General features: G+C 41.5%; 1 protein-coding gene across 3 annotated transcripts in view; it reads right to left on the bottom strand.

The window, feature by feature from the left end:
* The window catches only part of pcyt1ba (phosphate cytidylyltransferase 1B, choline a), a 96728-nt gene that overhangs the window by 69083 nt on the left and 2251 nt on the right, over positions 1-25394 (bottom strand). The window contains exon 1 of one of the 3 annotated variants that reach the window (XM_073045623.1): positions 24723-25045. The exons of the other annotated variants lie outside the window; for them this stretch is intronic. Coding sequence (XP_072901724.1) covers positions 24723-24797 — 75 coding nt within the window. The 5' untranslated portion in view covers positions 24798-25045. Of the gene's footprint in view, positions 1-24722; positions 25046-25394 lie in introns of those variants that run through there. 3 annotated transcript variants of the gene reach the window in all.

The following is a 25394-nucleotide window of genomic DNA, read 5'->3' on the forward strand; positions in this document are numbered from 1 at the left end:
TTTGACATGATTCTCTATGACTATTTCCTTAAATCATCCCAGCCTTGACACCATTTCCCAGACTTTAACAATAAACACAAAGTGCACTGCAGATGCTGTGGTCAAGGCAACACGTACAACAAGCTGGACAATAGACAATAGGTGCAGAAGTAGACCATTTGGCCCTTCGAGCCTGCACCGCCATTCTGAGATCATGGGTGATCATCTACTATCAATACCCGGTTCCTGCCTTGTCCCCATATCCCTTGATTCCCCTATCCATAAGATACCTATCTAGCTCCTTCTTGAAAGCATCCAGAGAATTGGCCTCCACTGCCTTCTGAGACAGTGCATTCCATACCCCCACAACTCTCTGGGAGAAGAAGTTTTTCCTTAACTCTGTCCTAAATGACCGACCCCTTATTCTTAAACCATGCCCTCTGGTACTGGGCTCTCCCAGCATCTGGAACATATTTCCTGCCTCTATCTTGTCCAATCCCTTAATAATCTTATATGTTGCAATCAGATCCCCTTTCAATCTCCTTAATTCCAGCGTGTACAAGCCCAGTTTCTCTAACCTCTCTGCGTAAGACAGTCCGGACATGCCAGGAATTAACTTCATGAATCTATGCCAAACTTCCTCTACAGCCAGGATGTCCTTCCTTAACCCTGGAGACCAAAACTGTACACAATACTCCAGGTGTGGTCTCACCAGGGCCCTGTACAAATGCAAGAGGATTTCCTTGCTCTTGTACTCAATTCCCTTTGTAATAAAGGCCAACATTCCATTAGCCTTCTTCACTGCCTGCTGCACTTGCTCATTCACCTTCAGTGACTGATGAACAAGGACTCTGAGATCTCTTTGTATTACTCCCTTACCTAACTCTATACCGTTCAGATAATAATCTGCCTTCCTGTTCTTACTCCCAAAGTGGATAACCTCACACTTATTCACATTAAACGTCATCTGCCAAGTATCTGCCCACTCACTCAGCCTATCCAACTCACCCTGAATTCTCTTAACATCCTCATCACATGTCACACTGCCACCCAGCTTAGTATCATCAGCAAACTTGCAGATGTTATTCTCAATGCCTTCATCTAAATCGTTGATGTAAATCGTAAACAGCTGTGGTCCCAATACCGAGCCCTGTGGCACCCCACTAGTCACCACCTGCCATTCCGAGAAACACCCATTCACCGCTACCCTTTGCTTTCTATCTGCCAACCAGTTTTCTATCCATGTCAATGTCTTCCCCCCAATGCCATGAGCTTTGATTTTACCCACCAATCTCCTATGTGGGACCTTATCAAATGCCTTCTGAAAATCAAGGTACACTACATCCACTGGATCTCCCTTGTCTAGCTTCCTGGTTACATCCTCGAAAAACTCCAATAAATTAGTCAAGCATGATTTGCCCTTGGTAAATCCATGCTGGCTCGGCCCAATCCTATCACTGCTATCTAGATATACCACTATTTCATCTTTAATAATGGACTCTAGCATCTTCCCCACTACTGATGTTAGGTTGACAGGACAATAGTTCTCTGTTTTCTCCCTCCCTCCTTTCTTAAAAAGTGGGATAACATTAGCCATTCTCCAATCTTCAGGAACTGATCCTGAATCTAAGGAACATTGGAAAATGATTACTAATGCATCCACAATTTCCAGAGCCACCTCCTTTAGTACCCTAGGATGCAGACCATCTGGACCTAGGGATTTGTTAGCCTTCAGTCCCATCAGTCTACTCATCACCGTTTCCTTCCTAATGTCAATCTGTTTCATTTCCTCTGTTACCCTATGTCCTTGGCCCATCCATACATCTGGGAGATTGCTTGTGTCTTCCCTAGTGAAAACAGATCTAAAGTACTTATTAAATTCTTCTGCCATTTCTCTGTTTCCCATAACAATTTCACCCAATTCATTCTTCAAGGGCCCAACATTGTTCTTAACTATCTTCTTTCTCTTTCCATACCTAAAAAAGCTTTTGCTTTTCCGTAGAAACGAGCAGGATGAAGGGTCTCGGCCCGAAACGTTGACTGCTCGTTTCCACGGATGCTGTCCGACCTGCGGAGTTCCTCCAGCTTGTCGTACGTGATACTTCTACAATGAATATGACCTCCATCTTAACCATTTCAAGCCCTAATTTTCAACTAAGTGGGTTGTTTTTTTATTCTTGTCGCTGCTTTCTCATAGTTATTAGCAGTGGTTCATGAGGCTTGTTCCACCTTCAATGGACCAGAGACTCTGCTGATGCACCAAAGTCGATGATAAATTTCATCATCAACTTCTGCTGTCGCTGAGCTAGCTCCTGTTATGAGAAGTGATCCGCTTCCAACGATAAGCCTTTGTCATCAGAGACCAGCACCTGCTAGCGAAGCTCACTAGGCAACAGGCTTTCCACTCAAAATACCCAAAACATTTCTGCAGAATAAGGCAAATGCGATGTTAGCATTCATTTCAAGAAGACTAGAATATAAAAGCAAGCATGTAATACTGATGCTTTATAAAGCACTGGTGAGGCCTCACTTGGAGTATTGTGAGCAGTTTTGGGCTCCTTATCTTAGAAAGGATGTGTTGACACTCTAGAGGGTTCAAAGCAGGTTCTCAAAAATGATTCCAGGATTGAATGGCTTGTCATATAGAACATAGAACATAGAATAGTACAGCACATTATAGGCACTTCGGCCCACAATGTTGTGCCAACCCTCAAACCCTGCCTCCCATATAACCCTCCATCTTAAATTCCTCCATATACCTGTCTAACAGTCTCTTAAACTTCACTAGTGTATCTGCCTCCACCACTGACTCAGGCAGTACATTCCATGCACCAACCACTCTATGAGTGAAAAACCTTCCTCTAATATCCCCCTTGAACTTCCCTCCCCTTACCTTAAAGCCATGTCCTCTTGTACTGAGCAGTGGTGCCCTGGGGAAGAGGTGCTGGCTGTCCACTCTGTCTATTCCTCTTAATATCTTGTACACCTCTATCATGTCTCCTCTCATCCTCCTTCTCTCCAGAGAGTAAAGCCCTAGCTCCCTTAATCTCTGATCATAATCCATACTCTCTAAACCAGGCAGCATCCTGGTAAATCTCCTCTGTACCCTTTCCAATGCTTCCACATCCTTCCTATAGTGAGGCGACCAGAATTGGACACAGTACTCCAAGTGTGGCCTAACTAGAGTTTTATAGAGCTGCATCATTACATCACGTCTCTTAAACTCTATCCCTCGACTTATGAAAGCTAACACCCCATAAGCTTTCTTAACTACCCTATCTACCTGTGAGGCAACTTTCAGGGATCTGTGGACATGTACCCTCAGATCCCTCTGCTCCTCCACACTACCAAGTATCCTGCCATTTACTTTGTACTCTGCCTTGGAGTTTGTCCTTCCAAAGTGTACCACCTCACACTTCTCCGGGTTGAACTCCATCTGCCACTTCTCAGCCCACTTCTGCTTCCTATCAATGTCTCTCTGCAATCTTCGACAATCCTCTACACTATCCACACCACCACCAACCTTTGTGTTGTCTGCAAACTTGCCAACCCACCCTTCTACCCCCACATCCAGGTCGTTAATAAAAATCACAAAAAGTAGAGGTCCCAGAACAGATCCTTGTGGGACACCACTAGTCACAACCCTCCAATCTGAATGTACTCCCTCGACGACCCTCTGCCTTCTGCAGGCAAGCCAATTCTGAATCGACTTGGCCAAACTTCCCTGGATCCCAGGCCTTCTGACTTTCTGAATAAGCCTAACATGTGGAACCTTGTCAAATGCTTTACTAAAATCCATGTAGATCACATCCACTGCACTACCCTCATCTATATGCCTGGTCACCTCCTCAAAGAACTCTATCAGGCTTGTTAGGCACGATCTGCCTTTCACAAAGCCATGCTGACTGTCCCTGATCAGACCATGATTCTCTAAATGCCCATAGATCCTATCTCTAAGAATCTTTTCCAACAGCTTTCCCACCACAGACGTAAGGCTCATTGGTCTATAATTACCTGGACTATTCCTACTACCTTTTTTGAACAAGGGGACAACATTCGCCTCCCTCCAGTCCCCTGGTACCATTCCCGTGGACAACGAGGACATAAAGATCCTAGCCAGAGGTTCAGCAATCTCTTCCCTTGCCTCGTGGAGTAGCCTGGGGAATATTCCGTCAGGCCCCGGGGACTTATCCGTCCTAATGTATTTTAACAACTCCAACACCTCCTCTCCTTTAATATCAACATGCTCCAGAACATCAACCTCACTCATATTGTCCTCACCATCATCAAGTTCCCTCTCAGTGGTGAATACTGAAGAGAAGTATTCATTGAGGACCTCGCTCACTTCCACAGCCTTCAGGCACATCTTCACACCTTTATCTCTAATCGGTTCTACCTTCACTCCTGTCATCCTTTTGTTCTTCACATAATTGAAGAATGCCTTGTGGTTTTCCTTTACCCTACTCGCCAAGGCCTTCTCATGCCCCCTTCTTGCTCTTCTCAGCCCCTTCTTAAGCTCCTTTCTTGCTACCCTATATTCCTCAATAAACCCATCTGATCCTTGCTTCCTAAACCTCATGTATGCTGCCTTCTTCCACCTGACTAGATTTTCCACTTCACTTGTCACTCATGGTTCTTTCACCCTACCATTCTTTATCTTCCTCATCGGGACAAATTTATCCCTAACATCCTGCAAGAGATCCTTAAACATCGACCACATGTCCATAGTACATTTCCCTGCAAAAACATCATCCCAATATGAAAAGCATTTGGTGGCTCTAGGCCTGTACTCACTAGATTTCAGAAGAATGAGGGGAGGCCTAATTGAAACCCTTTGAATGTTGCAAGGCCTCGATACAGTGGATGTTTCCTATGGTGGGAGATTCTGGGACCTAGAGGAGATAGCCTTTGAATAGAGGGGCATCCTTTTAGAACAGAGATGAGGAGGAATTTCTTCAGCCAGAGAATGGTGAATCAATGGAATTCATTGCCACAAGTGGCTGTTGAGGCAAAGATTGGGTACATTTAAGGCAGAGTTTGATAAATTCTTGATTGGTCATGGCATGAAGTGATACAGTGAGAAGGCAGGAAACTGGGGCCGAGAGGGAAAATTAGTGAGCACACCTGCTTGGCCAAATGACCTAATTCTGCTCCTATATGTTAAGGTCTTACGATAATTTATATTCTGCTCTCCTATCAGATTCCATTTTCTCCAGCCCTTTGCCTTTCCAACCCACCTGGCTTCACACATCACCTTCCAGCTGATCCTCCTTCCCTTCCCCCCACCTTTATAGTCACGTGTCTTCCCCTTCCTTCCCAGTCCTGAAGAAGGGTCTCCGCCTGACCTGCCGAGTTCCTCCAGCATTTTGTGTGTGCTGTTCTGGATTTCCAGCATCTGTGGAATCTCTTGCTTTTAGAATAATTTGTGTCTCCTTGTAGTCAGTCCCTTTCCATATGTACATCAGCCTTCCACGTGCTTCATTACGTTCTTCACTTGTGGAGGATTTAATGAGCAACAGTGATGGACATTAATAGATCCCTTTAGACTTTCTCCCGCAAGTCTCTATCTTGCCTTTGCAGATGACTCATATTTAGCATCATTGAAATGGATGTGATATACATACTTGTGGCCACTTTATTAGGTAAACCTGCTCCTCAATGCAAATATCTAATCATGTGACAGCAACTCAATGCATAAAACCATGCAGATATGGTCAAGAGGGTCTGTTGTTTAAATATCAAAATGGGGAAGAAATGTGATCTAATAGGTTTTGACTGTGGAATGATCGTTGGTGCCAGACGTATCAGAGATTTGAATTCTCTCAGAAACTGCTGATCTCCTGGGATTTTCATACACAACAGTCTCTAGAATTTACAGAGAATGGTGCAAAAATAAAAAAAAAGTGAGCAGCAGTTCTGTGCGCAAAAAAAAGCCTTTTTAATGAGCGAGGTCGGGGGCGATTGGCCAGACTGGTTCAAGTTGACGGGGCAGTGACAGTAACTCAAATAACCACACTTTTCAGCAGTGGTGTACAGAGAGCATCTCTGAGTACACATAACAAACCTTAAAATGGATGGGTTACAACAGCGGAGGACCCGTGGCTACTTTATTAGGTATAAGAGGTACCTAATAAAGTAGCCACTGAGTGTTTATTAACAGAATGGAAAACAAAACTATTAAAATCACTTTAAAACACAATGTTTTTGGCTGCACCTCTTACATTACCATCCATTGAGTGATTGGAAAAGATAAATACCTCACTTTCTATTCCATCATTTAAGCTGTTTATAAAAACATGAATAGTTGAGGCCCTTACAGAGATTTCTATTACATACCCCCAGTAATAACTTGCCAATGCGGGTGCCTGAACATTAACCCTCCTCTCTGTCAACTGATGCCCAGGCAATTTCCCAAATCCATCAGCAAGTTATAGCATTTTCAGATGCATCAACTTAGAGCGAGGGATAACCCGATGTTTGAACGATTTAAACGCCTTGGCAGATTGTCAGGATTGATGGCAAGGGTGGGGCCAGTTCTGCTCACTGCACCGAGACATTTGGTCTGCTCTGTACTGCCCTGAGGCTGAGGCTGAGGGCCGGCTCCGATCTGCATGTCTGCAAGCCTTGTTACGTTTTGCTCCACTGTGTGATGAACTAAGCCTGAGGCTGTGGGCCTGCTCTGGCTGTTCCAGGCTTCGTGTCTACGGATTCACTTTCGTTCCAAATGCTGTTGCTTGCTTTTATTGTTTGCACTATTTGTGTTTTTTTTTTGTTGGACTTTTTTTTAAAATGGGTTCTTTTGGGTTTCTTGTTTTGTGGTTGCCAGTAAGGAGATGAATCTCAAGGTTGTAAAATGTACTTTGAACTTTGAAGTCTTCTTTGAGGGATTTAATCAGATACCTGCTGCAAATAAAATGTATAAAATTTCCAGAGTAATATTTCTATTACCTCTTCAATAAATTCATTCATACTCCACCAGCATCACTCATCTCTTACTCTACCACATTACAAAACAAAGTCGGGCAGCATCACCAACAACAGCACATCCCTTCCTAATGGACTTAACGCATTCTACGCATGTTTTGAACAGAAGGGAATGGGTACCTCACCATACACCCTGACAGTCTCCAGTGCATATAAATCCACTGTCATTGTCGCAGGCATAAGGTCAGTCTTTCAGAGGGTTAACCCCGGGAAAGCATCTGGACAGGATGGGATCACCGGCAGTGTCCTTAGATCCTGTGCAAATCAGCTGGCAGGGTACCTGCAGATATCTTTCACCTCTCCCTTTTCAGGCTGTGGTTCTCTCCTGCGTTAAGTGCAACTCTCACTTTGGCTAGCGGCTTAATATAGGCGGTGATAGCCCCCAGCCCGACCAAACTAAAGAAATCTCACTTGGGGGGATGCTGAGTGATGTGCCCCCTGTTACAAATCAGTACCCCAAAATAACAAATAGTACACAATGTTGTTGCCATTAAACGATTAAACTTTATAATTCTTACTTTGACTATATGGTTAGTAAAGAAACGAAAAAAAGAAAAAAGGGCCCAATCTTATTAAACAGTCAGTTGCGCAATGTTGGAGCTCACTGGTAAGGTCCTTTGTCCACCATTGGCCTCCTCCGATCGTTGCTGCCCTTCGGACCCTCACCCTGAGTCCACCCCGTCTGGCGGTCTACCAACTCTCTCCATTCGCGTCTTCTCTCCTCATCTTTCCCCAGGAAAAGACAGTGAAAATCTCTCTTCCAGCTCACAAGAAAGAACAGCAGCATTCCAAACCCCGTTGTCTCAAGTCATAACCCAAACATTGCTGCTACAGAGAAACCTTACAGCATGTTACATAAGAAAGCCACTTCCACTGTGGTTTTGAAGAAAAATCAAGATACAGTGCCTTAACAACTATCACCCAGTGGCTTTTACAACTACCGTGATGAAGTGGTTTGAAAGGCTGGTCAACTCCATCAACTCCGGCTTGACAAGCAATCTCAACCCACTGCAATTTGCCTACCACTGGAACAGGTCTTTAGCAGATGCCATTTCCCTTGATCTACACTCATCCCTGAAACATCTTGACAATAAAGACATCCACGTCAGAATATTGATTACAATTCTGCCTTCGGTACTATTATTCCATTTGATCCTCGGCATCCAGACCAACAGGCCACAATCAATAAGGATAGACAGCAACATCTTGATTATAGGCAGCAACATGATTATTTTAAACACTGGTGCACCACAAGATTGCATCCTCAATTCCACACTCTAATCCCTGTACACTCATGACTGCATGACCAAATTCTGTTCCAACTCTATCTACAAGTTTGCAGATATACTACAGAGTGGGCTATACCTCAAATAATGATAAGTAGAAGTACAAAAAGCAGATAGTGAGCTTAGTGATGTGGTATCCTGACAACACCTTTCTCTCTGTGATGTTGTTGGGCTTTCTTACTGTGAAGTTCTAAGCTCAAAGTTCTGAAGCCCTATCAGATACAGATAGCTATAGGTACCCTCACTAAAGGGAGGTTATACTGTAGCCACCTACTCTTCAAAGGCTAGATCACTTTCCTGTTTATCCTCCACAGTAAGTTTATCTGCCAATACCCACTATTTCAGCAGTGGGTCCACCTCCCTACCAAGGAGGAGATACTTCCAGCCAATAAACAGTTAACTTATTTTTAGTGATACATGTTCAAATTTAGATAAAATACTCAAAATCCATTTAAAACTCAGAGGTTTTTAATCATATGAAAGATTTCCAAATTAAAACAATTTCTAAAACACGAAGGATTTCCAAAACACAGGTACAGTTCCTATAAGCTAAAAAGACATACCAACAAGTTGGAGATGAATGAATTGTCCATTGCAGAAATCAAAGGCAGAGGAATGGATTGTAGTTCACTCCACCTTTCTGTCATTCTTATTGATATTAATTGACTATTCCTCACAAGCCTGACTGCTCTCTTACATTCATGCTTTTTTTTTGCCACTTGGGCGATATCACATGCAAGAGATACTTCTTTGGATGCCCTTTTCAAACAGATGGTCTAAAAGCTTCTGGGAACAAAGTTCCCTGATGCCTTCAATTAATCCTCTGAAAGGTGACCCTCTGAGTATACAAATCTTCCAATTTTTTGACATATCAGCTATTTGATGTACTAAGTGATAGTATCAATCTGGTCTGCAAGTTTTCTTGAACAAAATAGTGTTTTCTGGTTTGATACAAGCCCAATTAACATAACCCCATTGTTTGACACTGCAACCAACCTTGTGCTGTGGGACAGCGTTCTGTGCTCTATAGACAGTGCTGTTTGTTTGCAAAGCTATCCTTTTAACTTCAGACTGATTATTGCTTGCCATTTACATTAAGAACTGAAGACTGGTTCTTGTTTATGACAAGAGGCTGAGCAAAGAATATTGGTTGGAAGCTTAACTTACTCAAAAACAACTCTTCACTCTAGAAATGTCAACTGCTGTGTTAGAAAGCTGAACTTGGCAACACATACCTCCTTGACCTAAAAAGTGAATAACCATCACACCTCAATGTCAACAAAAGAGCTGGTCATTGACTTCAGAAGGGGTGAGGTGTGCACATTCTCCTGTCCATATACTCCTCTGAATGCTGTTGAAGGTTGACAGCTTCAAGATCCTATTGATGTGAACATCACCAATAGCCTGTCCTGCTCCGAGTACTCTGATGTTCTCTGCCACCCATTGCAGAATTTCACCCATTTCCTATTCCAGCCAATGCCAGGAAAGGATTAAGAAGTGCATATTATATTAAAAAGAAGCTGATAGCAAAGACGGGGCTATCGTACCTTGGCTGGAGCATTCAACAGCAATCCAACTCATCTCCCACTCCATCCTTTCTTCTCACCGGTGTACATTTATCTGACCCCCAGTTCCTTTTGGTGATTATTACCAAATCTGCTTCCTCCTGCACTTCAAACAGAACAATTCAGACCTTAACAACTCACTATCAGAACTCCTCTCTTCCTCTCCCTGAGACTTTTGCCAATTATCTTAAATTTGCAGCCTCTGGTCATAGAGGCACTCTTTGATAGGGAAAGATTTTTGAACATGCTTAATCAAAACTCGTAATAGTTTTAATACATTTTTAACCTTCTCTGCTCTGAGGAAATCAATCCAACCACTCCCCTCTTTCCACCATCAAGTGAACCGCTGTGAGATGAAGCTACTTCCTTTCGTTAAAGTCACTAATTGTTCCTTTTTTTTGGTCTTTATTCACTGCCATTTGCCACCCATAACAGAATTCATTTGACAACACAAGCAAGACCGCTTGCTCAGCTTCTTAATGACACAAAAGCCTTTTGTGAGTTTTTTGTTACAGATTCAGTTGATTGAAGGTGGTTACACAATCACATCAAATGCATTCTTGTGCAGGAGGAAGGAGCAAGATAAAATTATCAAAATAAGCTGTTAGGAAGGTAGAATGAAAAAAAAAGACAGGTTTGAAATAGATTTCATTGAAGATCATGCAAAATGACATGTTACCTAGATGGGTAGGTAACCTAGATGGGGTCTCTCACCTAGATGGGGTCAGTGGTGCTGTGAGGATTACATTCCTGGACTTCTCTAGTGCCTTTAACACCATCCAGCCCAAGATCTTAAGGCACAAACTAACGGAGATGGGAGTAGACTCTCACATGGTGGATTGGATAGTGGACTACTTGACTGAGAGACCTCAGTATGTGCGGTTGGGAGACTGTAGGTCTGACACGGTGGTCAGTAGCACAGGAGCGCCGCAGGGGACCATGCTCTCTCCGGTCCGCAGGAAGGCACAGAGTCGACTGTACTTCCTTAGAAGGTTGGCGTCATTCAATGTCTGTAGTGAGATGCTGAAGATGTTCTATAGGTCAGTTGTGAAGAGCGCCCTCTTCTTTGTGGTGGCGTGTTGGGGAGGCAGCATTAAGAAGAGGGACACCTCACGTCTTAATAAGCTGGTAAGGAAGGCGGGCTCTGTCGTGGGCAAAGTACTGGAGAGTATAACATCGGTAGCTGAGCGAAGGGCGCTGAGTAGGCTACGGTCAATTATGGAAAACCCTGAACATCCTCTACATAGCACCATCCAGAGACAGAGAAGCAGTTTCAGCGACAGGTTGCTATCGATGCAATGCTCCTCAGACAGGATGAAGAGGTCAATACTCCCCAATGCCATTAGGCTTTACAATTCAACCGCCAGGAGTAAGATATGTTAAAGTGCCGGGGTTGATTGTATTTAATGTATCTAAGTAAACTACTTAAGAACTTTTTAAAAGCTATTATTAATGCTTTTTGAGAGAGTGATTTAGATGCATATCATATTTTTACTGAGTAATTTATGTAATTAGTTTTGCTAAAACAAGTGTATGGGACATTCGAAAAAATGTTGAATTTCCCCATGGGGATGAATAAAGTATCTATCTATCTATAATACCATAGCTGGAAGGCTGTTGAGGGAATAGGGAAGGGACAGCAAAGATTCACTCAGAGGCTGTAATATGGAATAAGTGTCAATAAACTGAAATGGCTTAGAATTCGGAGCTAAAATAGTTTATCAGAAGTAGCAAAACTATTAAATAGTCAAAAAGTGTAGGAAAAAAAACACTGGCTTGCATCATGCCTGCTCTGACCCCCCACCCTTTAGTGTGTGTCCTCCTACATGACTTCTGTCGGTGCGCTAACACTTTACCACTGACTGGGACAGATCGAAGTGTAGCACTAGATTCTGCAGCTTTGCCACGAGATGTAGCGGACAGTGAGAATCAACTGGGCCCACAGGTGGCAGATGCTGAGGTTCCCTACTACAACACAGTGATGAGGTCTTGGCTCTGTAGAAACCAGCAGATTCAAAACCCCGTCACTGGGATTTGCTAAGGTTCCCTGGTTTACGGATTGCCTCCCAGACCCCACATCAGATTAGGTCTGGCACAGGAGCTGGAACCCTCTGATTTCAATTGGGATAGTCGAACTATGGAGGTAAAGCAAAAGGCTAATTCTTTTCCTTAAAAAAATGCTTTGGTTGAGTGTTATAGCTTTACTCATTTGCATGACCAGCTCATGCATTTTTATTTTTGTACACATTTTGATTCCATAGATTATTTTCAAAAAATTATTACTTACAATTATAGAGACATATTAAGAGCAAAGCTTCCTTAATTTATCAACAGATGGCCTGCCTACTAGCAGAGATGCTTCAGGCTTGTAAAATGAGCTCTTCACATTTGGATTAGGCAAGTATAGGCACAGCCAGAAAGGAGGAAGCAATGCCATTGGAAGAACTGTGCAAATTCAAAGTAGCCTATCACTACAGTACTTATATAAATGCTCGATGATCTCCCACTATAAATATAAATAGTGAGTAAGTCAGTAAGGGTGTTAGAGTGTACTCTGGAGTGAGGGTATATAGCAAATATTAACAATAAGCAACAACCAATCTTCAGACCTGAAAATGGATTGTAGATTAAAATGCAGCTCAGAACAGGAAACATCCAACTCACTTGAGATGTCTGGATATGCATGAACGTAATGAACATGAATATGACTCAGAGACAACAGCATTTAACACTCATTTTGGGTGTGTTGGTGGGAAGATCCAGGCATTTAAAAAAATTGCATGTAACTACGAGGACATTGTAATTGTCTGTGACCTCTGTTCTTTAACGTAAAAATGTGCTGTAATGTTTTTTTTCTTTCTTTCTTTTTCTCTCCCCCCTACAAAGAAATGGTGGAGAACTGAATAAGTACCTTTCATCGGTTTTCACTCTGGAAGATGTTGGAAGTTCCAGGTGTCAGGGGTCATGAAGCGTATGAAGTTACCATAACTAGAGAGAAGATTCTCGGGAAACTGAAAGGTCTGAAGGCAGATAAGTCACCTGGATCAGATGGCGTACACCTCAGAGTTCTAAAGAGGTAACTGAATAGATTGTGGAGGCATTAGTAATGATTTTCAAGAATCACTAGATTCTGGAAAAATTCAAATGTTATTCCATTCTTTAACAAGGCAGAGAGACAGAAAAAAAGAAATTACAGGCCAGTTAGTGTGACCTCAGAAGCTGGGATGATGTTGGAGCTGATTATTAAGGATGAGGTCCAGAGTACTTGGAGGCATATGATAATGACAACAATCTACAAGCCCATGGTATTACAGAAAAGATGTATGGATAAAGTAATGGTTGGAGGCAAAGAGTGGAAATAAAGGGAGCTTTTTCTACTTGACTGCCAGTGACTAGTTCTGTTCCACAAGGGTCTGTTTTGGGACTGATTCTTTTCACGTTATATGTCAATGATTTGGATGACGGAGTTAATGGCTTTGTTGCAAAGTTTGCAGATGATATGAAGATAGGTGGAATGACAGGTAGTTTTGAGGAAGTAGAGAGGCTACAGAAGGACTTAAGACAGATTAGGAGAATAGGCAAAGAAATGGCAGATGGAATACAGTACAAGGAAGTGTATGGTCATGCACTCTGGTAGAAGAAAGGGTTGACTATTTTCTAAATGGAGAGAAAATACAAAAAACAGAGGTCCAAAGGGTCTTGGGAGTCCTCGTGCAAGATTCCCTAAATGTTAATTTTCAGGTTGAGTCTGTGGTGAGGAAGGCAAATGCAATGTAAACATTCATTTCAGGAGGACAAGAATATAAAAGCAAGGATGTAATGTTGAAACTCGATGAAGCACTGATGAGGCCTCATCTGGAGTATTGTGAGCAGGTTTGGGCCCCTTATCTTAGAAAGGATGTGCTGAAACTGGAAGGGTTCAAAGGAAGTTCATGAAAATCATTCCAGGATTAAACAGCTTGTCATATGAAGAGCATTTGATGGCTCTGGGCCTGTATTCACTAAAAATCAGAAGAATGAGTGGTGACTTAATTGAAACCTGTTGAATGGTGAAAGGCCTCAATAGAGCGGATGCGGAGAGGATGTTTCCTGAGAGAGTCTAAGACCAGAGGACACACCCTCAGAATAGAGGGGCGTCCTTTTAAGGAGATGAGAGGGAACTTCTTTAGCCGGAGAGTTGTGTATCTGTAGAATTCTTTGCCACAGGCAGCTGTGGAGAGCAAGTCTTTATGTATATTTAAGGCAGAGGTTGATAGATTCTTGATTGGTCTGGGCATGAAGGGATACAGGGAGAAGGCAGGAGATTGAAGCTAAGAGGAAAATTGGATCAGCCATGATGAAATGCTAGAGAAGACTTGATGGGCCAAATGGACTAATTTTGCTCCTATATCTTATGGTCTTACATGAAGATCCTTTGCCAGTTTAACAGGATGTTTAGACTCTTCATGAATAGCTGTCCTACCAATTCTCAAGGCACCACATTCAAGTACCACTTGAAAATATGGCTGTTCCTTTTCACACTTTCCCCACTTTAAAATTTGAGAATTCAGCTAGAAATCTCTTTCTTTGGCAAAACCCAATGATCTTCATTTCAGCCTTTCTGAGCTCCTCCACTGAGAACTAACCTTGGCTGATCTGACCATTTGCCCTTTCCCTCTCTCACTCTCTTTCTCTGAAGAATAGCTTTATTGTTTTTCATCTAAATTAGACTGAGAAGAACTGTGGTCATTGATTCCTCTTTTGGCTCAGAAAAAAGAGCAGGTTCTTAAACCTTAGAATCAAGGCCTGCTTGTTCTTCAAGCAGATCCGAGATGAGATATGATGGATTATACATGTTACCACATCCACCTCCTCTTTAGTCTGCACAGCATTCATTGTAAAACTCCTCTTGACTTCTGGATTATCTAATAGGAATTCCTAATTTCAGGCAGAGAAGAAGAAATTGAATGCTTCCACCTTCTCCCCTCTATAGGTCACATCTGCCAGATTTCTTGAAGTACAGATGTCCACTGTTTTTCGAACGTTCGCTTTACAACACCTTGCTGTTATGAAAGACCTACATTAGTTACCTGCTTTTGCTAACAGGAGGTGTTTTCATTGTCACAAAAAAAGGCAGATCACGCACTGAGCAGCCAAGCTTCTCCCCCGGAACTGCATTCTAGCCAGCATTGCTTAAACACGTGCCTGTGAGCATCTGTGCTTTATGTCGATTTATTTTGTGCATCCGTTAGCAAGATGAGTTCTAAGGTATCGGAAAAGCCTAAAAGAGCACCTAAGGGTGTTACACAGCGTAAAACTAGACATAATAAAGCATTTTGATCGTGGTGAACGAAGTAAGGACATGGTGAGTTTGGCTAAGGAGGCTGGGTTTGTGGAAGCTGACGATGATGATGTTGGAAGAGGTTTTGGCATTCCATGACCAAGAACTGACAGATGAAGAGCTGATGAAGAGGAAAGGATAACAATTGAAGCCAAACGCAATAGCGAATGGTCTGAAAGTGAAGTCACTGAGGAACTGAATGTGAAGCAGTTGCGTGAGATTTTCGCTGCGATTGACAACACTGTAATGATTGCAGAAAAGTATGACTTTAATTTTGAAAGGGTACGTAGGTTTAGGGCAGGTTTGCAGGATGGTTTCAGTGCTTACAAAGAACTGTATAATAGAAAAATGCGCGATGTCATTTTTCAAGCCTTCCACATCAGCCACAGCAGACAGCAAACCTCGACCTTCAACATCTAGGCAGGCAGACATAGAAGAAGGTAACCTGCCTGCCCTGATGGAAACAGATGACGATGACAACCCAGTCTCTTTTACCTCCCACCACCCCAACCTCCGACCACTCAGCCTAACACACCATCGTCAGTGTGCTCACTGTCTTCCCGATTCCAGTAAGTGAAATTACACCGGATGTACATTATTTCTACTTTATATAGGCTGTGTATTTTTATGTGTTATTTGGTATGATTTGGCAGCTTCATAGTTTAAAGGTTACTGGAAAGAGTGCTTCTGCCGAGAGCGCTTGCGCCAAGTGTTTTTGCGCAAGTGCTGCCAAGACTGCTTGCGTGAGATTTTCTTTACGGTGGACAGTGCTGCAATAATTGCAGAAAAGTATTCCTTCTTTATATAGGCTGTGTATTTATCAGATCATTACTGTTATTTTAGGTTTTATGCGTTATTTGGCATGATTTGGTAGGTTATTTTTTGGGTCTGCTGTTATGCCGTTGGCCCCCTCCTTTGTGAAAATCGCAAGAACCCTAGTTAAGGGGGGTCAACTGACCCAAAAAGAGAGAGAGACCATGTTCTCCCAAGAAGCAGAATGAAGGTGACCTTGACTATTGTCTCATGGAGACCACGTGAAAAGCCCTCGGGCAAAGTGGGCTGGTTGAGAGAGAGATCGCATTACCTGCAACTTGATTGACACCTGCAATCCCGTGAAGAAGTATAAAGGCGGGTCTGGGGGGGTAGGGGAACCCTCAGACGCACCCAGCAGACACCAAGGAAACACGATATCGATTCCCGTGGGAGCGGGACGCCATGTTGAAGGAAGCCACGTGCGTTAGATTCCGAATTTGAATCTGTGGTTAAAACCAACGAAAGACTGCTTTTAAATAACAACGGGGAAGTCTGCTCCCCTGATTCCAAGGATTTGCTCTGCCAAGACGACGGGCAAGTGTTTATCTTTTCTAAATCACCTCTTTCTCTCTACAACGTGAAAACCCCAGCGGTTCCCAAAAAGGAAAAGCCTGCAAACTTCTGAGTGACTCTTTATATTTCCGTTGGACTCAGTATTAACCCCTAGACAACTGTAGAGCTTATTTCTGATTGATTATGGTTACACCGGTGTTTTAGATTGAGTTTTGACGATGTATATGATCTGAATGTTTTGTATTAACCATACGTTTGTGCCCTTATTGAATAAAACGCTTGAAAATAGTAGCATCCGACTCAGCTGATCCATCTATCTTTGCTGGTAAGTTACCTGGTTACGGGGTTTTCGTAACACTGCGAACGCTCACAAATTTTTCCCATATAAATAAATGGTAATTGCTTCTTCACTTTACAACATTCCGGCTTACAAACCATTTCATAGGAACGCTCTACCTTCAAATATCAGGGGAAACCTGTATTTACATACCTAAAGATGCCTGTGAGGCCTTAAGAATTTTTGAAACCCTGTTTGCAACAAAGGTTTCATACTTGGAAGTTTCATTCTTCATATATTGCAGTACAGAACTACTATCAGTCCAAAATACTGAGGCATGAAGCTGCATGTGCAACTACTTCATCCACAATGTGTCTATATGACTTGCCACCATAGCAGCGTTGAGCTCCATACAAGGGACTTCAACTGACTTCAATGGACCTACCTTGGATTTTCCCATGGTAAAGGCATTATGCATCTGACAGCATGTGTGGTGCTACAATAGGTAAGTCACTGCTCCATCGCCACCTTCTGTAAAGTGGTGTAACTGTACAGCAGAAACTTCTCCAAAATCCAGTAGATTCAAACATCTAACAATCTTTAAGTCTTCCAACTGACAAGATTTCCTCCAGCCAGCTTGTCCACTCATGAGCAACATTGATGCTGGTATAGTGTCATCCCAGCCAAGCTCTTTCCTGCAAAGATCTTGTGCCTCTTCTGGTGAGTGGTCTATCTTGGACCATGACCTTAAACTTGAAAGTATCAGATTGAATACACCATTACACAGCCAGTACTCCCTCCTTAGAAGTTATATATCTTGATCTAGATCCAAATTCTTCACTTCTTTTGCTCTTTGGTCGTTTGGTATCACAGCTAGTATACCACGTCTGTTGCTTATCCACTTTGTGAGTTGAAAGCTGCCTTTAGCTCAAATAGATACAAGGTCATGATAGAGGACACTGCTTCTTCCTCAGAAGAAACTGATACAAGGATTGCTTTGATGACCAGGCAGTCATTGACATAGAAGCAATGCAAAACCTTACCCTCGGTCTCACAGCTCATCTGTTCTTCATCGTCTTCTACGCATTTCCTAAGGGCAAAGTTGGCACAGCTTGCTCCAAAGCGATGTGCCACCATTCTGAAGTCCACCATATCTTGGCCGAGGTCACCATCTGACCACCAGAGAAATCTCAGCAGATCTGTATCTTCTGCTGGTACTTTAACCTGATGAAACATTGATTCAGTATCTGCATGATCACCACTGGCTCTTTTCTGAATCTGGTTATGATTCTTATCAGTGAGCTAGTAAGATATGGTCCTTTTAAAAGCTGAGCATTAAGTGATGTTCCCTGAAAAGTCACTTCACAGACAAACACTACACAGAGTTCCCTTTTTCTGGGGTGGTAAACACCATGGTGTGGAATATACCAGACTTCCCCATCACTGCATTCCAGATATTCTGCAGGCACTCTCTCAGTATAACCTTTGGAGATTACATCCTTCATGAAAGCTGTGGAGTCAGTGTGAAATGACAAATCCTTCTTAAACCTCCTCCTTAGATTTAGAGAATGCTATTCTGCAGCCTTCCTCTTATTTGTCAAGTTAACCTCTTCCTTTCTCAAAGGTAAACTAATCTGGTAGAGGCCACCCACCAGTTTTGCAGAGTTTGCAACCAGCTCCATAAACTTGCTGTCTTCTCTTGACAAACCAAGCTGTCCATCCTGACTGCATTCAGGGAAGTTTGCCTTAAACTGCTGCTGCCAATGCTCATCCAAGTTCAGCACTGAGATCCTGCCAACTGTCAGCTTCGGCTCTTTCATCACTATGGTGTCCTCTCAGTGGTCCATCTACACTCTCCAAACCAACATTGCTCTGGTTGCATCGGGTCCATCATTAACACTGCAAATCACCCGCAAAGACTCCAGTGCTTTAGGCACCTTTGTCCTCAAAGCAGCTCAATCTCTGAACCAATCTCCAGCAAATGGGCATGTTTTAGGTGAGACCATCCCTGGAGATCCCTCTATTGTGGAATGTTCCCTCCATGGACAGGCATACTTTCCTGTGTACAGATGCTAGGTAGTTCAATAATTTTCACCATCTATACCAGCCAGTTCCAACCCTGAAACAATGTAGCTACTCACAGCCTTCTCTTGACTCATGCTGTGTAAGGGAATGCGTATCCATTTTTCTTTGAGTTTGAGCTTGTTCATTAGGCCCACTGTGCAGTAACCTGCTGTACTTCCATTATCTAGGAAAGCATAAGTAACCACTATCTTGTCGCCCTTCTTAGACTTCACTTGTACTGGAACTATGGTAAGTTAACAATAATGACCACCTGCCTCTGCAAGGCCATTAGATACCAGGGCATAACTCAGTGCTGTGTCTGATTCTCTTATGGTTTGGTCTGATTCTGCTCCCCTTTCCTTTGGGTGGATATGAAATATACTGGGATGCATAAAACTGCATACAATGCATGAAAGATGCTTCCTGCAATCTTTGCTGGAGTGTCCTGTACATAAGCAGCCAAAGCAGACACCATTTTCCTCCAGGAAGACAATCTTCTCACTATGAGCCCTTCACTCCTCCTGCGGGCAGAAAACCAATGTGTACCAACTCCCACAGAACAGACAAACATTTTTGGCTGATGAGACCATTTCCCTTACTTTATTTCCAGTTCAGTTTTAGTTTTACTTCCCACAGTGGCCACAGTAGTGGCAAAGCTGCTTTCTTTAGCTCTAAAACAAAGCTGTGACTTAGTTTTGTTCATACTTTTGTTTATTGGCAATGATGGAGCATTCTATGTATTCCCAAATACCAGTCCTATTGCAGTCTTTCCTTGCCTTTCAATAAAATTAACAATGTCATTGAAAGTAGCCCTATGATTGTGCCTTTCTTGCAGTTCACAGGCCACCATTCCCCATCTATCCTGAAGCTTATAGGGCAGTTTCTTTATAACAGTCAACATATTGGCAAGCATGTCCAATTCATACATGTGCAGTACTTCCTCCACGGCATTGCAACAGCCTCTATGATAAAGACGGTAGTCCTGAAAGGCTTTCACATCTTCAGATTTGATCAATTCCCATGAAAGACCATTTTCCATGTAGGCAGATGCAATTTTCTGTTCATCACTAAAATGTTCCTGTAGTAAAGCCTTAGCCTTGACACATCTCCTCTTTAGATCAACATACTAGCAACTTCTAACAAGTTCCCGTGTGGCCCTTAGTGTACTGTTCAAGGAAATAGAGTCATTCACTGTGTGCATGTTACTACATGGGATCACCTTCAAAGATTTGAACCTCTCTTTAAGGCAAGGATGAAAACCATTGCAACACACACAAAATGCTGGTGGAACGCAGCAGGCCAGGCAGCATCTATAGCAGGGGTGGCCAAACCGCGGCTCGCAAGCCACATGCGGCTCTTCGGCATTCAATGTGCAGCTCATGGAAATATGCTGGTTGACCTCCTTTTTACTATGTGCTGCCATTGTATAGAAATGAATGGGAAAGCATTTTGGCAATAAATAGAACCGTGGGAAATCCCTTGAGACTTAATTCCATTGCTCAAGAGTTGGTGAGAATCGCTATGTGGCGCTGAAGACAGTGGCGTGAGTTTCAAAATGCACGACGTACATCTACGTCGTTGGGCGCTCAAAGTGTTAGTGACTCTAGGCCTGACCTCACTCATGTCATGTACATTAACGCAGCGTAACACAGGACGCTGAATTGTGCAGACCTAGTTGGTACACTGCGGATACAAGTATTGTTTACAAGTGTCTGTGAAAATTTTGTGAAGGAAGATGGTGTCATCAAATTGTGAAAACGAAAATATGAAGATGAAAACAGACATTTTAAGCCACAGTGGGAGGAAGATTTTGCATTCACCGTTAAAGGAGGTAAACTTTTGTGTTTTATCTGCAATGTGACACTCAGTCATTACAAAGCCAGTAATCTGAAACGCCACTATGAAACAAATCACAAAAACTTTTCGGCTGATTATCCATGTAAATCCAAATTACGGAAAAACAAATTAAGTGTTAAAATCATCACTAAATAGCAAAATATTATGATAAGACTGTAATTTTGTAAGGTGGTATCTGATTAAAATATCTCTAATTTTATTGGTTTGCTTTTTTGTTACATATTTTCCTCCATGTTTTGACCAGATATTTACTTAGACAAATAAATATCATTAAAAATATCTCAGTTTTTTTCCTTTTTATTTTTGGCAGTCTAATCTTAAGTTACTGAAATGCAAATTCACATATTTTTCTTAGATGTTCCGGTAGTTCATTACCGTATTAAATACACTCAGTATAGTTAAAACAATCATCAGTCAGGATTTTGAAAACATTTGGTATATACTGTATGTACATTATGATTACTGAAACTAATACAAATTAACAGTGTAAAAAATTACATGCATGAATAAATATTATTGTGTACATGTATTTCTTAACATTTATATAAAATTTTTGTAACAAAATGTATATGTAACAATAAAAACGTGTGTAAATTTTGTTCATGTCTTGCGGCTCTCAAACATCTGAAGTTAATCGTATGTTTACATTAAGTAAGTCTGGTTACCCCTGATCTATAGGAAGAAGCACTGAGGACGAAGGGTCTCAGCCTGAAACGTCGACTGTGCTTCTTCCTATAGATGCTGCCTGGCCTGCTGTGGTCCACCAGCATTTTGTGTGTGTTGCTTGAATTTCCAGCATCTGCAGATTTCCTCATGTTTGCGTGAAAACCATTGTTGTTGTGCCAATAAGTTTGTTCTTTCATTTTGCTTGCTCATAATATCAAAAATACTGTTCTGATCTCTATCATCTGAGTTGATAAAACGTAATGAATACTTGAAAACAGACTAGAAGACACTGACAGATTAAGCGAGGGAGTATTGCACTGTATAATGCATTTACAATTAACTGAATTCCAAGCTAAAAGAGTACTTTAAACCTTTGTCTAACAAACCAACAATAAAATCACTAGACTCTTCTATAATTCATGCAAAACAAAAATGAGCGAGGCAAGTGTAATTGGATCAAATTCAAAGATGAGCGATCAAAGACGAGCTTATTTGGATCAAATTTAAACCAAAGACGAGTGGTCAAAAAAATGTGCTCCCTACTGATCCCCGCTGTATGCCGCTGTGCAGGTGAACAGATTACTATACTGTGTTCATTTATTTCTACTGTACCGCCACCCAAACCCATATGCCAAATTAACTTAACCCAGTGTGAGAATATGTAACACGAATACAGACAGAAAATAAATAGATAACGTGGCTCTGACAATGTGCAAAGACAAACGTAAAATATTTAGCACCAGCAACAAGGACAATTTTTCCCAACGATGGCCTCTATTTTTTAATCAGTATCTGTTTTCATCCATTTCTGCAAAGTCTCCTCCTTTCAAAGTGTAGTACTAGAAAGTACAGTGTTAGCTGCTGAATAGAGAGAAATAAAATAAGGGACATCCCAATGCAGAGCACCCAAATCCACTGAGATGCTATTCTTTACGTCCAATCATCTCTCATTGCTACTCTCACTCCCTAATTTACCCTTCCTTTCTTTTCTCTTTTCCAACTTATCTACACTTCGTGTCTGACTGCTTGAAAAGTTTTCATCAAATCTGGCAGGATCTCTGGGAAATGGAAAGAGGGGAACTGAACTCCAGTATATCCCTACTAAACATCCAACCACCTGTACACTTCCCTATTATGCATAGTCTTCAGAAGGAAACAAAATAAGACACACACACATACTCTCTCTCACACACACACACTCACTCTCTCTCTAATGAACGTGACTAATGTAGAACTTACGAAACACTCTCCAGTTCACATAATTTTAAATTAAATTAGCACAAACTGTTAGGAGCTATTGAGAAAAATTTCATCAGTACAACTGACTGTTTGATTGTTCTGTTGTAGGAAATTTGATACACTTTACTTAAACACAAAGCACAATCCAAATTTAGCTCAGGCCTACAAAGCTCTGGGCCAACATGATCAAGCGTAGGCCCAGATTTAAAAGAAAGACTGAGGTATTCAAATCAAGTTGTTTAGGAAGGTACGAAAACAGGTTAAACACAATATAAATGATACATGTAAATATGTTATTAAAACACATGTAATAATATCAAATGTTTTTTTTCTTAAACCCGTATTTGGATGTTAGAAATTTAAGTTCCTTAAAGAAAGAAAAAATCAGTTTCAGTGCAAAACTTGTTTGCAAGTCCAGGGGAAGGGAAGTGAGGGGTGGGGAGATAGAGTGTAGGGCAGGGAGAGGCAGAGGTAGTCGGGGTGCGGGGGTTGGGTGAGGTAAAATAACTGGGATTGGAGAAGAGCAAGAGCAAGAGGAGAGAAAAGGCAACTGGATCTTGTAATCTAAACATAAATTTTCCAGGAGTACAATTGTAACTACAATGCCAGACTACAGCAAAACATTAATTTTTATAATGAGGAGTGAAGACTGATTTAATTTCAGGTGTTACCTTTAATCAGAGTTTATGCTGGGCTCATGGGGGTGGGGCGGAGGTTCTGGGTGAAAGGAAGAATCATTCTGCGGGGTTAGAAGGAATGCGGTATGCAATAAGGTCTGGGGACTGAAAACGTTAGTATTACTTTCTAAGTATTAAAACAAAAGGTGCCACGTTTAACTGTGCATATTCAAACACTAATCTAAAGGGTGAAGATGGACATTCTTGATGAAATACCCGAACAGCAGCAACTGCACAGTGATGCCAAGAACAACATTTGCTAAGAAATGTCCAGCAGCAGCAGTCTGTCACTCAGATTTAATTAGGTTATCAGGTCACACAATGTAATAAAACTCTGCCATACTTTGACCAATGATCTGCACTATTCTTTACTACTTAAAATTCTAGTCTTTAGTTTTAACATCAAATAATATAAAATAAAATTTATAACAAGTGACTTAAAATAAACAATATGTCTGTACACTACTCATTTTTAAAATGTTTTGTTGTTCATCTCCGCACATTGTGGTGCTTTCTTGCCACTTCTTTGGCATTTTTCTGTTTAATTTCGAGGCCGAGCTGCTCGCTCAACAATCAATCCAACACGGAAGGAAAGCATGGCGGCAGTCAGCCGGATTTGGACTCGGAACCACTCACCTCGAAGTCCAGTACCAGGCCACTACACCGCCGGCCAATACAACTCCCTCCTTCTAAACCTGCTGCATCGAAAAGTAATATATATATATTTTTAAAAAATGGAGTAAGATGTTGAATAGCTTTGTGTATAAATAAATAATAAATGATTATGAATTCTTGGCAAAATCCAAAACGATCCCCTCTTCAAAAAGCAGCAGCAGTACAAGAATCTACCCCAGCTGCATCAGTAAAAAAAACAAAAACAACATTATAATGGCTTAGCACCTTACGCATAATATAAATAAAATATTGTTATTGTCAACAAAGCTGAGAGATCCCTAACCAAGTGAACTTTGCTCTTGCAATTCATGACATCAGCTAGACCTTTAGATTGTGCCACGTACAAAAACTGTTAGCTGGAATTTGCTGTTATTTTATGGGACACAGGAGTATTGTGAAGCGTTCTTTTAGACAAACATTAAATTCCCTGGCTTAAAGAAATTGTATAAAAATTGAAAACAAGGAATTGCTGTCAAATTCTACAAAGCTAACAGGAGTGTTGAAAACATTGCAAGTACTCAACAGATTAGAAAGTGTTTGATAAAAATTTCTAATGTACATTAAACTTTAATAACTACATTTTTTCTTTTACTTGTGGCATCTTGCAGTTTGTCAGAATTTTCTGTTGTTAAAACTTATATGCAACATATATTTTCATTTTATTAAAATCTCTAATATCTATAAGTAGCTGTTTACAAAATAAATACAATGATACAATAACTGTCTTTAATAGCTTGGCCAGAATTCAGTTCCACCAACACCTGATCACAAACTCCCACCTCCACAACACGGAAAATCTTTTCTTACCTCCCGCAAAATCTTGACTGCAGGTGTATACCCTCCACCTTTCTCCTCTTGCCATCTACGTTTTTTATCAGACATTTCTTCTGTCTCTATCAGGCTGTTTGGAGAAGTGTACTCACAGCAAAAAAGCACAGCTACCAATCATGGGGCAAAGTTCATGCCAACTTATTCTCTCATGCCATGTAAATATACTGAGCTGCAAACATGATTGTTCCTCCTTGATTTGAGACAATGAGATTGAGGTGCCTATCTCCCTGCAGTCACCTTTTATGCAACGGTCTCCTTGTCATGAACCATGTGACAGGAGAACGGTAGTTCAAAGTCTAGATGCAGCAATAAGAATTTTCTTGCATGAATGAATGATAATGGAGAAAATAAGAATTGAATTCCTGCTGTCCAGTAAGTTTATATTGAATAGGAGCAATGGGCAGTGTGCTAGACACAGAAATAAATATTTATTTAAAATAGATTAAACTAGATTAAAATAAAACCAGGTCAGTACTGTGTATTTTCTTTCAGTTCGAAGTTCAAAAGTTCAAAGTAAATTTATTATCAAAGTACATGCATCTCACCATATACAACCCTGAGATTTTTCTTGCAGGCATTCACAGTAAATAAATACTAAGAAACAAAACAGAATCAACGAGAAGCCGCACACAACAAAGACAAATTAAA

Source organism: Hemitrygon akajei, chromosome 5, assembly GCF_048418815.1.
Source record: "Hemitrygon akajei chromosome 5, sHemAka1.3, whole genome shotgun sequence".
In the NCBI taxonomy this organism is placed as follows: domain Eukaryota; kingdom Metazoa; phylum Chordata; class Chondrichthyes; order Myliobatiformes; family Dasyatidae; genus Hemitrygon; species Hemitrygon akajei.